Genomic DNA, 14,994 nt, shown 5'->3' with positions numbered 1-14,994 from the left:
TGAGAGCTCATGGCTTACTCCGTGCACCTGGAGCCAATCACGGGAAAGCTCTAGGAAGCAGCAAGCACCCATGAGTGGAAAGGATGGCAATGAAGCCACTTTACAAATGAATTTCCACTTTCTGAATCGTAGTTCAATCCAGGAAGACCAAGACAATGAATTTCACACGTAGGGCATGCCCTTCCCCCTTCTTCGTCGCCACCCCAAACAAGAGTCAGTGGGCCCTAACACTGGGAGACCTTGAGGCACCAAGGCTGTGGGGCTGGAGGTGGGGTCCAAGGTTGAAGAGAGGGAAAGAGCAGAAAGGACAGAGCCAAAGCCCATTTGCAGGAGCTCCTCATCAAAGGTGCTGCTCTTCTCTGCGCTCATAGGGCTGCTGGGACCTTGCAGGCCTGAGTCAGAGGCTGTTGCCCAGTCCCCTGAACTCTCCTGCTGAGGATGGCTAGGTCCTGTGCTGAGGCAGTAACAGCCCACTTGGAAAAAATAGCTAGAAATCCTTTGACTGCTCTAAATCTCGGTTGTACTCATTTACGAAAACAAGAAAATAACGCCCACCTTTCTGAACTGTTGCCCGGGCAAAATGAGCTGATAGTGTAAATGGGTTGTGACAACTGAAGGACTACATCCTTTCTTGTCTATTGCCCGATTATTCTTTCTGTGCAAGCTGACAGTTTCTCTTTTCAATGAACTACGTTTAAGGCCTTGCGTTTGCTTGTTAGTGGCTGAAGACAATAGGTAATATGAGTTATGGATGCACGGATTGCCTGGGTGGGATGGCTGTGAAATGCTCTAGGACAGGGGTTCTTAACCCCCAGGCCACATACCAGTACTGGTTCATGGCCTGTTAGGAACCAAGCCACACAGCAGGAGGTGAGCAGCGGGTGAGTGAGCGAAGCTTCATCTATATTTATAGCCACTTCCCATCACTGGCATTACCACCTGAGCTCCGCCTCCTGTCAGATCAGTGGCAGCATGAGATGCTCATAGGAGCGCAAACCTTATTGTGAACTGCCTATGTGAAGGATCTAGGTTGCGCACTCCTTATGAGAATCTGATGCCTGATGATCTGTCACTGTCTGCCATCACCCCAAGATGGGACTCTCTAGTTGCAGAAAAAGAAGCTCAGGGCTCTCACTGATTCTACATTATGGTGAGTTGTATGATTATTTCATTATATATCAGAATATAATAATAGAAATAAAGTGCGCAGGCCGGGCGCGGTGGCTCAAGTCTGTAATCCCAGCACTTTGGGAGGCTGAGACCGGCGGATCACGAGGTCAGGAGATCGAGACCATCTGGGCTAACACGGTGAAACCCCGTCTCTACTAAAAATACAAAAAAACTAGCCGGGCGAGGTGGCGGGCGCCTGTAGTCCCAGCTACTCGGGAGGCTGAGGCAGGAGAATGGCGTGAACCCAGGAGGCGGAGCTTGCAGTGAGCTGAGATCCGGCCACTGCACTCCAGCCTGGGCGACAGAGCGAGACTGTCTCAAAAAAAAAAAAAAAGAAAGAAAGAAAGAAAGTGCGCAATAAATAGGATGTGCTTGACTCATCCCCAAATCATCCCCCTGATCCCAGTCCTCGGGAAAACTGTTTTCCATGAAATCAGTCTCTGGTGTCGAAAAGGTTGGGAACCGCTATTCTAGGGGATGCCGTGACCTCCGTATCACATCTTACCTATGACCATCTCAGCACCAAATCCTACATGTGGTTCTCTAAGTCTACAGTTTTCCTTTGTTCTGTTGTAATCCGTATATTGAAATATTACACTATGTAAAACCCAGTGCAGGAACATGAAGGAGATGTTTACCAAAACAACTGGAATATAAAGTAAATGCTTACCTCCCTCTATCGGGAGAGTCAAGTTAAAGCAACAACTACAAAATTCAAAACTCAAACTCCACCAAGGGATACTCTACAGAACATTATTCATTGAATAAATTTCATCTTTGTGACTACTGCCAATCGCCTTGAAGAGTTTATCACAGAGAAATCCTCTTTTTCCTTAAAAATGTACACTTGAAACATGTACACTATCATTCCAAAACTTCACTTTTCCAGTACAAAGACCAGAAAATGTAATCTTCATCTTTTACCAAATATCTTTATCACTGCATAAAAATATTCCCTTCTAGGAAAACAAAAAGTTTCAAATTAGAAATATATCTAAACATATGAAACTTTATCAAGAAGAAATAGAGAAGAATGTTATTTGGCTTTAAACTGTCTTAAAGTTGGTATCCTCACCTATGTTTCAAAACTCTTTGGTCAATTAGTCCATTATCAAGGTTTTCAGCTGGATAGAAGGATGGCATTCGCTCCCCATGGCTGGCTGGACTGGAGGATTCTTCATCCCTGTAACGAAGGAAGAAGAGGTGGGTCAGGCACTATTCAACAGGTGACATGACCATTGATCTCACAGCAGCTCAGAGGGTAGCACCAGCCCAGAGTAAACATCATGGTCTGTGTCCACTTCCAAGTTCCACATCAGACTCATGAGTAAGAGCACGGAAAGAAGGCCCCTCTGGCATCATTTAATTAATTGGTTTCTACGTGCCAGGAGGCAGACTGCTGCTAGTTCATAATGCTGTTTTCACCGATCTATCCTATTTTTAAATGGCATTAAGACAATATTTTCCAACTGGGCGTGGTGGCTCACACCTGTAATCCCATCACTTTGGGAGGCTGAGGCAGGTGGATCACGAGGTCAGGAGATCGAGACCATCCTGGCTAACACGGTGAAATACAAAAAATTAGCCGGGCGTGGTGGTGGGCGCCTGTAGTCCCAGCTACTCAGGAGGCTGAGGCAGGGGAATGGCATGAGCCCGGGAGGTGGAGCTTGCAGTGAGCCGAGATCTCACCACTGCACTCCAGCCTGGGAGACAGAGCAAGACCCCATTTCAAAAAAAAAAAGACAATATTTTCCTTTATGAAATGATGGTGATCGTAGAATATTTCTTTTTTAGCTAATATTCTTGTCTGGCAAAATTAAATGGTAAACTCTCAGATCCCTACTCTGCTCTCTGCCACTTTGGGAGATATTTTATTATCTGTGAAACCTCATGATCTTAGAAACACACTCCACTAGCTCCCTCATTTTCCATGTAACACAACTGAAGCCCAGAAGGCAAAGCAACTCCTGGTGAGCTACTCAGTAGCAATGCCAGGATTTGAACTCAGTTTTTCACCTTCCTGACCAATGATTTTTCTACCAGTTTCAACAAGAACAACAACCAAAAAGCAACTGCAAATATGCCCACCTATTTCATATCCCCATCATTTGCTGAGGTATCAACAAGATGTTAAATATCCTGCCCAGAAGTGGCCTACAAATCCTTTTTAAAATAACATGCCAGGCCGGGTGTGATGGCTCACGTCTGTAATCCCAGCATTTTGGGAGGCCAAGGCAGGTGGATCACCTTACGTCAGGATTTTGAGGCCAGCCTGGCCAAGATGACAAAGCCCTGTCTCTACTGAAAACACAAAAATCAGCGGGATGTGGTGGCAGGCGCCTGTAATCTCAGCTACTCGGGAGACTGAGGCAGGAGAATCACTTGAACCTGGGAGGTGGAGGTTGCAGTGAGCTGAGATCGTGCCATTGCACTGTAGCCTGGGCAACAAGAGTGAAACTCCATTAAAAAAAAAAAAAAAAAAGCCAGGTGTAAACCAAAAATAAAATTCTAAGGCCCCAACCATTTGAATGGACCCCTCCTCTCAGCTAAAGGCATTCCAAAATTAACCTGAAAAACTAGTTCAGGCCATGATGGGAAGGGAAGGTTGGACATGCCTCATTATACCCTCCTCCCTTTTAGAATTCAGGAAAAGTTGACCAGCATTAACATCAACACAGACATTAAGTCTAACAAGAAACATTTATGGGCCAGGCACGGTAGATCATGCCTGTAATCCCAGCATTTTGGGAGGCTGAGGCAGGCGGACCACGAGGTCAGGAGATCAAGACCATCCTGGCTAACACGGTGAAATCCTGTCTCTACTAAAAATACAAAAAATTAGCCAGGCGTGGTGGCTGGCACCTATAGCCCAGCTACTCAGGAGGCTGAGGCAGGAGAATCGCTTGAACCTGGGAGGCAGAGGTTGCAGTCAGCTGAGACAGCACCACTGCATTCCAGCCTGGATGACAAAGCAAGACTCTATTTCAAACAAAAAAAAGATACATTTATGATCTATTCTCTCTGAAGCCTGCTACCTGGAAGCTTCATCTGCATGAGAAAACCTTAGTCTCCACAACCCCTTATAACCCAGACATTTCTATTGATAATAACTCTTTCAATCAATTGCCAATCAGAATTTTTTTTTTTTTTTTGAGACAGAGTCTTGCTTTGTCGCCCAGGCTGGAGTACAATGGCCCGATCTCGGCTCACTGCAACCTCTGCCTCCTGGGTTCATGCCATTCTCCTGTCTCAGCCTCCTGAGCAGCTGGGACTACAGGTGCCCGCCACTACGCCCAGCTAATTTTAGTAGAGACAGGGTTTCACCGTGTTAGCCCAGATGGTCTCGATCTCCTGACCTCGTGATCTGCCTGCTTCGGCCTCCCAAAGTGCTGGGATTACAGGCATGAGCCACCACGCCTGTTTTTTTTTGTTTGTTTGTTTTTTTTGTTTTGAGACAGAGTCTCGCTCTGTCACTCAGGCTGGAGTGCAGTGGTACGATCTCGGCTCACTGCAAACTCTGCCTCCCAGGTGCAAGCAATTCTCCTGCCTCAGCCTCCTGAGTAGCTGGGATTACAGGCACCCACCACCATGCCTGGCTAAGTTTTGTATTTTTAGTAGAGACGGGGTTTCACCATGTTGGTCAGGCTGGTCTCGAACTGCTGACCTCAAGTGATCTGCCCGCCTTGGTCTCCCAAAGTGCTGGGATTACAGGTGTGACCCACCGCACTAAGCTGCCAATCAGAAAAATTTTAAATCCACCTGTGACCTGGAAGCCCCAGCTTTGAGTTGCTCTGCGCTTCCAGTTCAAACAAATGTAAATCTTACACTGACTGATGTGTTATATCTCCCTAAAATGTATAAAAGCAAGCTGTACCTGACTACATTGGGCACGTGTCATCAGACCTCCTGAAGCTGTGTCATGGATGCATCCTTAACCTTGGCAAAATAAATGTTCTAAATTGATTGAGACCTGTCTCAGAGACTGTTGGGTTCACACAGGCAACCACTAGCCATTAATGGGAATCTACTGAAACGGAAACCTATCTGCTATCTCAGATCTAGAATGCCATCACAGACTCTTTAGAAGGGACCTAAAGTATCACTTATTCTACCTACTTCATTTTACAATTGAAGAAGCTAAAACTAAAAGGGGTCAGACAAATCTCCAAGGCTGGACGAGGGGCTAATATCATGACAGGGGGTTGAAATCAGGTGTCTTGCTAGCTAGCTTCAGGGTTCTTCTGTACACCAAGTTTCCTATCTTTATTAAACACTCTCTAAGGGGGTTTAATTAAACAGCGTGTTCTCATGCCTCTTTCTACTATCATTCTCACTTTATGATTGTCAAGTGATAACATATTTAATAAATATATTTGACAATAAGCAAATACAACCAACAAGCATTTTAATCGAATATAAAGCAGTAAGGTTTCTCTTCTCACATGCAATTGTAATTCTGCACCAGAATAATTTAATCTAAATATAAGACAAACAAATCCCTAAGGTGAGTCAGCTGCTTGTGGGTAGAGTGCAAAGTCCCCACTCATAAATCCCCAGACAAACAGTGGTCCCAGTCTTGGGCATGTTTGAAACTAGCTTTCTTAACCCAGTTAACAAAGTTTCATATTTAACACAGGACTATTTTAGTCTAGGAGAAAAAGGAGAGATTTGCTCAAAGATTGTGGTACTCCTAACATCAGTGTGAATTAAAGAGGAGGTAAGTACCATATTACTTTTCACAATGTACAGATGAAGAAGTAGGAATGCCAACATTTAATATAATCAGTCCAAGTCAGTGGTAGAACCAGGAAGGAAGCCCAGGTTTCCTGGCAGTCCAGCCAGTTCTCTTTTACTTGAGAACATTACAAACTGATTTGCAGTGGAAACAAGACTGCCTGTTTTCTTCTAAGCTGTGCCCAAGGCAATATCAAGATTCCACTCAGTGGAAGGGAACTTCCAGCTCAAAAGTCCTACTCATCCCAAAATGCAAGGAAATTACCTTGATCTCTCTTTCAGGTTCCTACCCTTCCCTTGCTGGGAAGGAGTAAAAGCTTGCAATGGGAACTTCATCAAAAGTTACATGTTCAAGAGTGTCCTCTTTAACATGGATATGCCAAAACAATGTTTAGAAATCCTTCAAATAAATCAGTTGGGAGCCGGGCGAGCAGCTCTTGCCTGTAATCCAAGCGCTTTAGGAGGCTGAGGTGGGAGGATGGCTTGAGGCCAGGAGTTGGAGACCAACCTGGGCAACATAGTGAGACCACCGTTTGTTTAAAAAAATAAAAATAGATTAGCCAGGCGTGGTGTTGAGTGCCTGTAATCCCAACTACTTGGGAGGCGGAAGCAGGAGGATTACTTGAGCCCAGGAATTCGAAGCTGCTGTGAGCTATGATCCTGCCACAGCACTCCAGCCTGGGGGTCAGACTGAGATCCATCTCCAAAAAAACCAAAAAGCTTTTTTTTTAAAAAAAAATCAATTAGTAGAATTTCCAGTCCAGCTCTATATCATCCCTTCAAGGCTACCTATTCCCCTCCATGTCCCAAATATTCAAATATTCTAGAAATAAACTTGCTTATGTCAGGTCTCTAACATTATATTACTTATCAAGGAGAAAGAGAGAAATCTTTATTATTACCAATCTAATCTCAAAAAATTAAAGTAAAAACATAGAATAGATTTTATCAATCATCAAAATCTTTAAAATGTATTTAATCTTAGAAACCTTACAAAAAAATCTTGAAAATGGAAAAATCAAATCAGAATAGCCGAAATGATCCCAGGGCATAGATGGATGTGTAAAATGAAAATTTTAACCTTATAAATCCTGTTATCATTTCTTTCCATTGCAGAAGTCAGTGATTAAAAAACAAACAGATAAAACCATCCCCAAACTTCAGAGCTTTTATCTGCCACCACTAATTTTTCTACATGATTTTTTGGGGTGTTTCATAGTGTTCATTATTATAAGGATACTCTTAAAAAATTAGAAAACTCATGTGACAATAATGTGTTCAGCAAATTACATCGTAAAGGCAGCTAGAGGAGAGTGTAAATTCATTACTCTAAGAAATCCTAGGAAAATAAATAAACAGATTAATGAACAGTTTTGGGAAAAGCAAAGGAGCAATCAAGACGCCTTTCCCAAACCCTGATTTTAAAACCAGAGCTTCAGGATCCATTTCTCCTTGTTACATGTCTATTTCACCTGCTTGTTCCACAGCATTTTACATAGAAACTCCTTGCTAATAGGACTTCCCTAATGATTGGAATCAGTGTTTAAAAAATGGTGTATAAGAAAGTTTCTTGATTCTTAAAATTTTACAGTGTCCTTTGCTCAAATATTAGAAATACTGTACATACAGTCTAGCAGAAAATGATCACAATTTTCAAAGGGCTTTAAACCCAAGCGTCATGCTCTAGACATCACTGGGAAAGCTTGGGGAAAAAAAAATAAGGCCATTTATGAACATACTCACTCTTGGGCTGCTTCTGTTTGCATGACCAGGGCTGCCTCTCTGGGGTTTTCTGGGGACTTCAGTCCTTGAGTGTTCTGCTTGTATTTTTTAATTAAATCCATCAGAACAGCCTGGTGCCCAATTTTCTTTACCAGTTGCTGAACCATCCGATCATTAAGTGCGAGAAGAGCGGCCCCACTTACTTCTTCCTCTGGGAAAAAGAAAAAAAATTAGTTTCTACATGGCTTTCTGGCAACACATAGGCATTCTGAAGAGGCAAAATTACCTCTAGTGATAAAAGGATCATCTAAACTTGTCCCCTGCCATTATAAATGTATCCATATTTTTGACAAAGATAGAACTCCAATGTTGCATAATTTCAAATCAATGCCTGGTCCTAAGAAAGTACCAGAACATGGAATCACAATAAAAAACTTATGATTTCCACATGAACACCCTCCCCATTCTAGTTCTCTCTAACTGGTATTGTTTTTATAAGGAAAAAAATCTTAGGAAATTATTCTTCGTAATACCTCCTAGCTGGTATTCAACCTTATGAACCCAGCACTACAAAAAGTACATACTATATTACCTAAGAACAAAAGCAATATTAAATGCATATATCAAATATGTATTTTAAATGACCCGTAAGACTTTATTTTATTTGAGTTCTTGAAATACTATATTCTCCTGTGGATGTTACTTTCAAGTGGAAACTCTGCTACAGTCCATAAAGAAATGAAAAGTTCTCTACTGCAGCAACCCCATATCCACATTTACATGCACACAGACATTTGGCAACAAAAGTAATTTTCAGTAACAGAGGACATCAGAATATCTAGGCTGCTCAATTAAAATTTTTGGAAAGTATAAACAACTCACCTTGAAACCTATGAACTAGCTCTCCTAAATTTTTCTTCACCAACCAACTGCAGACCTGCTCAACTGACCAGGTTTCCATTGCTGTCTCCTGTAAATACACCTGTAGAGCAAAAGGTCAGAGAATTTTCCAGCTTTTCTTTCTGATTGTGCCTTAATTTTTTTTTTTAATAGCCCCTTCCTTGGCTAGACTCCCTTATACTCTCAATGTTAAGCTTTTTAAAAATTATGATTTTTACAATGTACATTTAAAAATTGCTAACAAAACACACACTCACTTTAAAAATAAGACCTGATTTAAAACTATTTCCTAGTATCTCATTTCTCGGATTTCTTCACCTTCTCCTACTTTTTTTCCACAGGCATCCTAAGCTTTACTAACAGACAGCCAGAGACACACAATGGTACCCAATCCTGTACCATTAACACCCAGGTTTCTTCACAAAGAAAAGAAAGGTGTGAAATTCACCAGTACCAGGCTCCTCAGGAAGTGGTTGACATTTACAGAAGGGGTGGGCAGGGGAGGAAGGGAGGAAGGATCAGATAAAAGCCTGACAGAGATACTTAGTAAACCAAGACTGGTTAACCCCTTGCTTCTCCTAGCTAGGAGAAGGAGATTGTAACTTACTGCTTCTCATTGTTTTCCTTTAGCAAGAGGAGGAAGTAGGACCCAAATTTCTCAGGAGAATCTGAATGTTTCTGTCCTTCCTTCCAATACTACTCTTACGTATCTCTCTGAGTTCTAGAACTTTATTGGACACTGTTATGATTGGTGAGATAACTAGGATAAACTACCACTCTGATTGAAAACTTTTTACTTAATTGGGCAGATTCAAAATTGGAAAATAATTAAATATGTTAATAATTATTGTGAAAGAAGTGTAGGCAAAGTTTGCAAGATACATTCTTTAACTATTTCAGTTATTTTTGCATGCCACTCGTCTCCAACCACTTAGAAAACTTAAAACTATTTCCCTAAGGAAGCTTATTTCTTGTTTTTGTAATTGAATCCAAAGGACCTCTGATGGACTTGGAGGCGCGGTGGGTGGGGGGGGGAACTGAAATAAATTTAAAACAGTTTAACCTTTTATCATTACTTGTCAATTGAAATCTTAATCTAAATGATATAGATTTACTTGTACATTAAGATACTGACTATTCTATAAAGACCAAGGAAAAAGCTACTCTTGGAGAAATGGAATCATAAGGAAAGATAAAAATGTTTATTAGTCGTGAATTTAAATTTTATTGATGGAAGTTTTAAATAGAACTATTGTTGTATTTTTCATTTTTGTATATTTAGATAAGTTACAATTATGAACATTATAGTTAAAATAGTGGAAAAGGGGAAAGATGTTTACCTTGCATATGTGACAAGCTGGAAAGATAGTCTTCAAGAATCATTTCCTAGAAAACAGGTAGACTTCAAAGTATTAAGCCTCATACTCATACGTATTCACAAACACCAACTTGAAAATTGAAAACAAGGGTTAAATATAGAAGAACATCTTTCTGAATTTCAGCAGTGGATTTAATTTGCTATGACAAACAGTAGCCATAGAACTCCTCCCCTAGGCTAAGCAGCAATAGCAGGGTGTGAAAAGTCATTATTTGCGAGACTCTGGTGTAAATTAAAAATCACACCTTTCTGTCACACTTCTGGCTTCCTTGCGAAGATTAGGACTTAGGGAAAAAATAGAAAATAAAGAAAAAATAAAACAATTCTCTAACTCTAAGATAGAAAGGTATGCAGAGCAGAAGATACTACCTTATAGTCATCGATGGATAAAAGGAAATTTGAAAATAAAATGAGTACTTGGAAATGATCACGTATTTTTAAATTTGCAGATTTTTACCACAATTCTACTTCTGGGAAAAATTATAACGTCATACAAACATAATAACGTTAAAAAGCATACAGTTTTTGCCCAGTAGTTTTTCTGGAGAGTTAATAAAACAATATTGCTGACTAAACAATGTAACATCTTTTGAGTAGTAACTTTACAACTTCTTCTCACATAAATAATGGATATATTATTTGTGATCTTCTACACCATGAAGGCATAAACTATATGTCAAATGAGAAAAGATATATCTGGTAGCTTTATTCTGAGCTTCAGAAACATCTGAAAATATTTCAAAATGTGAAGGCAAGCATTATCCCTAAGTAGTTGAAGGCACAATAATTTTTAAGAAGAATTAATAATACATTATGTATGAACGCTCCTGCTAAACCATTCCATTATTTGATTGAATTAAAAATCAAGAAAATAAATTTGTATTAAATATTACAGGGCTTCGTCTAACTAAAGCCAAGAAAAGGTAAGACCTTAGCTAAAGCAGCCTGAATATGGGTAAGCTTTATTTAATAAATTTGTCAAAACTACAAAGGAAGATTATAGGGTCACCTGCTGTGAACGTGATTTATAATCTTCAAGGGGCAATCTAACATAAAAACATCAACCACCAAAGAGCACTTTTTAAGAAACTATGAAAACTTTTTGTCTCTTTCTATTTGCATTTTTAGTTTTATTCCTCTGAAGTCCAAAAGCTGAGACAATAAAAGATTCCTAAAAGTTTTGCTTGCGGCATATGCCGTCTCCTGGATCAATACCTCATTCTGCCCTGAGAAAAAGTATCTCCTACCGTGGCTGAACTTGAAGGGATGAAATATTTATCAAAAATCAGTTCCAGGCTGCGCGTGTATAAAAGAAGGAAAATTGAGGTACAAAAACAAGGATGTGGCTGTCATATACAACAATGTCGGGGCAATTCTCTTGGGTAGCAGCCTTGCTACCATGGGAGGTGATAGTGTTGTAGGACTCTTTAGTTCAGCTAAGAGTTGGGTTCTTGTCACACAGCCATGAAATATAAGGCTCATATTCACTTTGAAGGGTGAGAAAAATGGAATTCATTGGGCGAAAAGGAAAAAAAGGGGAAAGAGTGGCTCTCAGCAGAGCGAGAGTCCTGCTAGTATATGCTTCTCACCTCACAGATTGAATTCCAAGTTCCCACACCAGAATAAGAGAGGCCAGGTCCTCCTTGCTGCAAACTGCGTGAACTTCCGTGGCTCCACCCCATTCTCTTAGTGCACAGGCTGGTTGGAGGTTCTCCAGGGACCTCTTCATAGTCCGGTGTCTCAATAGCAGCATAGTGTTCCAGTGGAACATAACATCTCATCCACTATGGCCTGATGATATTCTTCCAACCATCGCCAGACCACATGAAATAAAAACTGAAATATTCAACTCAAATACTTTGCATATGTTAGTCACCAAGATGTTTACTGACTAGATAGATAGCCCAAAGTGGGGTGGATGATGATACACTAAAGAAGTTAGAAGCCTTACTAAGAAGATAAGATACATAAGATAAGCAGAATATGATATACAGCCAACTATGATGGAAGCTTTAGAAAGTACCCTGGGCCTGGAGTTTTCCACAGTGTCCTGGAAGCGAATGGATATTGATTTGGAATCTAAATAATGGACATAGTTTAGATAGCAAAGAAACTGGAGAAAGCAGGACCAATATAATGAACTCAAAGTAAAAAACCAGAAATAAACAAGTCATGTTCTGGAACCTCAGGGAGGACCATGCTGCTTGGAATAGCAACCACATGGTAAGGAACCACAGGAGACAGGGTCTGAAGATTGCAGAAAGGCTTAGAATGTTAAGAGTTTATAGATATGCTCAAGCTTGGAAGAGTCATTGAACTGAGAGTATGTTCCATGCTTTGGAAAGATGATTTAGGCAGCTGAGTCAAATAAATGACAGAAAAGCATTCTTTCTTGAAGCAAATTGTGTATGAGATGGAAGGCCTTAGCCTTTACTAAACATTCATACGTGCACCAATTTTCCTTCGTTTTTGAAAACATAGATATTTATATGAATGTTTTAAACATTTAAGGAACAAAACTATTAATTTTTTTCATACATCCTGGTCTGAAAGGGAGTGACATCTATAAAGCCTGCAGACACCAAGCAGGTGAAGCACACCAAAAGGGGCTGTCTGTATCCATTATGCTAAAGCATATGAAACAGTCATCTTTTTAATTATAAGGATTTATTTCTATTTTATTTTTAAAAGATTTCTATTCCCATAGGTTATTGGGGAACAAGTGGTATTTGGTTTCATGCGTAAGTTCTTTAGTGGTAATTTGTGAGATTTTGGCACACACATCACTGGAGCAGTATGCACTGCAGCCAGTTTGTAGTCTTTTATCCCTCACCCTTTTCCCCCACCTTTTCCTGAGTCCCCAAAGTCCACTGTGTCATTCCTATGCCTTTTCATCCTCATAACTTAGCTCCCGCTTATGAGTGAGAACATACGATATTTGATGTTCCATTCCCGAGTTACTTCACTTAGAGTAATAGTCTTCAATATCATCCAGGTCACTGCAAATGCCATTAATTCATTCCTTTTTATGGTTAAGTAGTATTCCATCATATATATACTGCAGTTTCTTTATCCACTTGTTGATTGACGGGGATTTTGGTTGGTTCCACATTGTTGCAACTGAGAATTCTGCTGAAACAGCCGTTTTTGTACATACAAGAATTCAAGATCAGTAATTTCCTATGGCTTAAGTTATTAAAATCTTACTTTTGTGAAGATTAGTGTCTCCGTTGGTTCTTTTTATCTAGCAAGACTTATCAGAGTTGTCTGTAATTCACAACACCTCCAATACATTTGAAGGAAAAAGTGGTGAGCACAGTCATAGTAACTTAAATTTCATATTTTATATATTTTTCTTTTTCTTTCTCTTTTTTTGAAATGGAGTCTCGCTCTGTCACCCAGGCTGGAGTGCGGAGTGCAGTGGCACAATCTCAGCTCATTGCAACCTCCATCCCCCGGATTCAAGCCATTCTTTTGCCTCAGCCTCCTGAGTAGCTGGGATTACAGGCGCGTGCCACCATGTCGGGCTAATTTTTGTTATTTTTAGTAGAAACGAGGTTTCACCATGTTGGCCAGGCTGGTCTCAAACTGCTGACCTTGTGATCTGCCCGCCTTGGTCCCCCAAAGTGCTGGGATTGCAGGCGTGAGCCACTGTGCCCAGCCAATTTTTGTATTTTCAAAGAAACTAAACAATCACGTATCTGGGAGGTTTAGTTAAATTAATGAACAAAAATAGCAATGAGCCAGAGTCCCAGAACTTTGGAACCTTTGAGTCGCAAACACCCTGGTATTTTGGCCTTTGAGTCAAACTTATATGGTTTATCCCTGCTTCTGCCTCGTTGACAGCCAAAGCTTATGGTTCAGCAACACAGATTACAATCCTAGGGGTTTTTGCCAGAGATGGTAACTGTGAACTGTGCTATTGAATTTTATCAAAAGCTGGATGTGTGACTGAGAAGTCTTGATAGTTTGAAGATGTCATTTACCTTTGGATTAATTTATAAATTCCAACTGATAATCATGCATGGTTATATGTTTTACTTACTATGAGACTAGTTTTCATGTGGAAGAATAAATAGGTAAAAATAACTAAAAATGCTTGACTTGCACTTCCAGATGTTAAAAAGTGTTATACTATTAACAGCATGGTTCTGAAGGAAAACAGAACAGATACTGAAACAGAATAGAAACTTAGAAACATAAATATTCATATGGAAGTACTGAAAAGATCTTTAAAATTGGTGACAAAGAAGGGATTAGTCAATACATTTTGTTGGGAAAATGCCTCATAACACCTACACAATAAATTTCTCAGATAAGTTAAATATGTAAATATGAAAAATTAAAAAGGGTTTAAAATAATCTAAGATTACATAATAAAAATAAAATATTGGTAGATTTGACTAAAAAGGAAAAACTCATATGTGTGTATATATATATATATATATATATATATATATATATATATTACAGTTGACCCTTGTGCGACACAGGGGTTGGGACCCTGACTCCGCTATGCAGTTGAAAATTTGCATATAACTTTTGACTACTCCCAAACTTAACTACTAATAGCCTACTGTTGATCAGAATCTTAACTGATAACATAGTCAATTAACACATATTTTGTATGTTATATCTATTATATACAGTACTGTTACAGTAAAATGAGTTAGAGAAAAGAAAATGTTATTAAGCAAATAACAAGGAAGAGAAAGCATATTTACTATTTACGATGTGGGTGGAAGTGGATTATCATAAAGATCTTCACACCCATCTTCTCGAGGTGAGTAGGCTGAGGAGGAGGAGGAGGAAGAGGGGAGTTGGTCTTGCTGTCTCAGGGGTGGCAGAGGCAGAAGAAAATCTGCATGTAAGTGAACCTGAGAGGTTCCAACACATGTTGTTCAAGAGTCAACTCTATAATCCATAAAACCAACTAAAAAATTAATATACCAATAGAAAAAAAAGGAATAGGCAACTCTTGCACAAAATTTTAAACCAATATCTGAAAATCTACATTATTTGCAATAAAAAGAATTAAATACCATCTCCATTTATTCCATTGGAAAATGTGAAAATTAGCAAGAGTGCAA

The 14,994-nt window shown here is 39.8% G+C and overlaps 1 protein-coding gene across 6 annotated transcripts in view; it reads right to left on the bottom strand.

Annotated features, from left to right (window-relative positions):
* SAMD3 (sterile alpha motif domain containing 3) overlaps nt 1-9,907 on the bottom strand; it is a 68,232-nt gene extending 58,325 nt beyond the window's left edge. For 3 of the 6 annotated variants that reach the window (XM_033235485.1, XM_033235486.1, XM_033235491.1), the window contains exons 1-4: nt 8,926-8,972; nt 8,509-8,608; nt 7,648-7,837; nt 2,246-2,353 (exon numbers count right to left, since the gene is read on the bottom strand). In XM_033235485.1, the coding sequence (XP_033091376.1) occupies nt 2,246-2,353; nt 7,648-7,837; nt 8,509-8,608; nt 8,926-8,928 (401 nt within the window). In that variant the 5' untranslated portion in view covers nt 8,929-8,972. Of the gene's footprint in view, nt 1-2,245; nt 2,354-7,647; nt 7,838-8,508; nt 8,609-8,783; nt 8,982-9,866 lie in introns of those variants that run through there. The other 3 variants (XM_033235490.1, XM_033235489.1, XM_033235487.1) reach the window with 3 other exon arrangements.
* Between the last annotated feature and the right edge of the window lie 5,087 nt (nt 9,908-14,994).

The sequence above is a fragment of the Trachypithecus francoisi genome, unplaced genomic scaffold (genome assembly GCF_009764315.1).
Source record: "Trachypithecus francoisi isolate TF-2019V2 unplaced genomic scaffold, Tfra_2.0 Lachesis_group15, whole genome shotgun sequence".
In the NCBI taxonomy this organism is placed as follows: domain Eukaryota; kingdom Metazoa; phylum Chordata; class Mammalia; order Primates; family Cercopithecidae; genus Trachypithecus; species Trachypithecus francoisi.
This window is presented reverse-complemented; position numbering and strand designations above follow the sequence as displayed.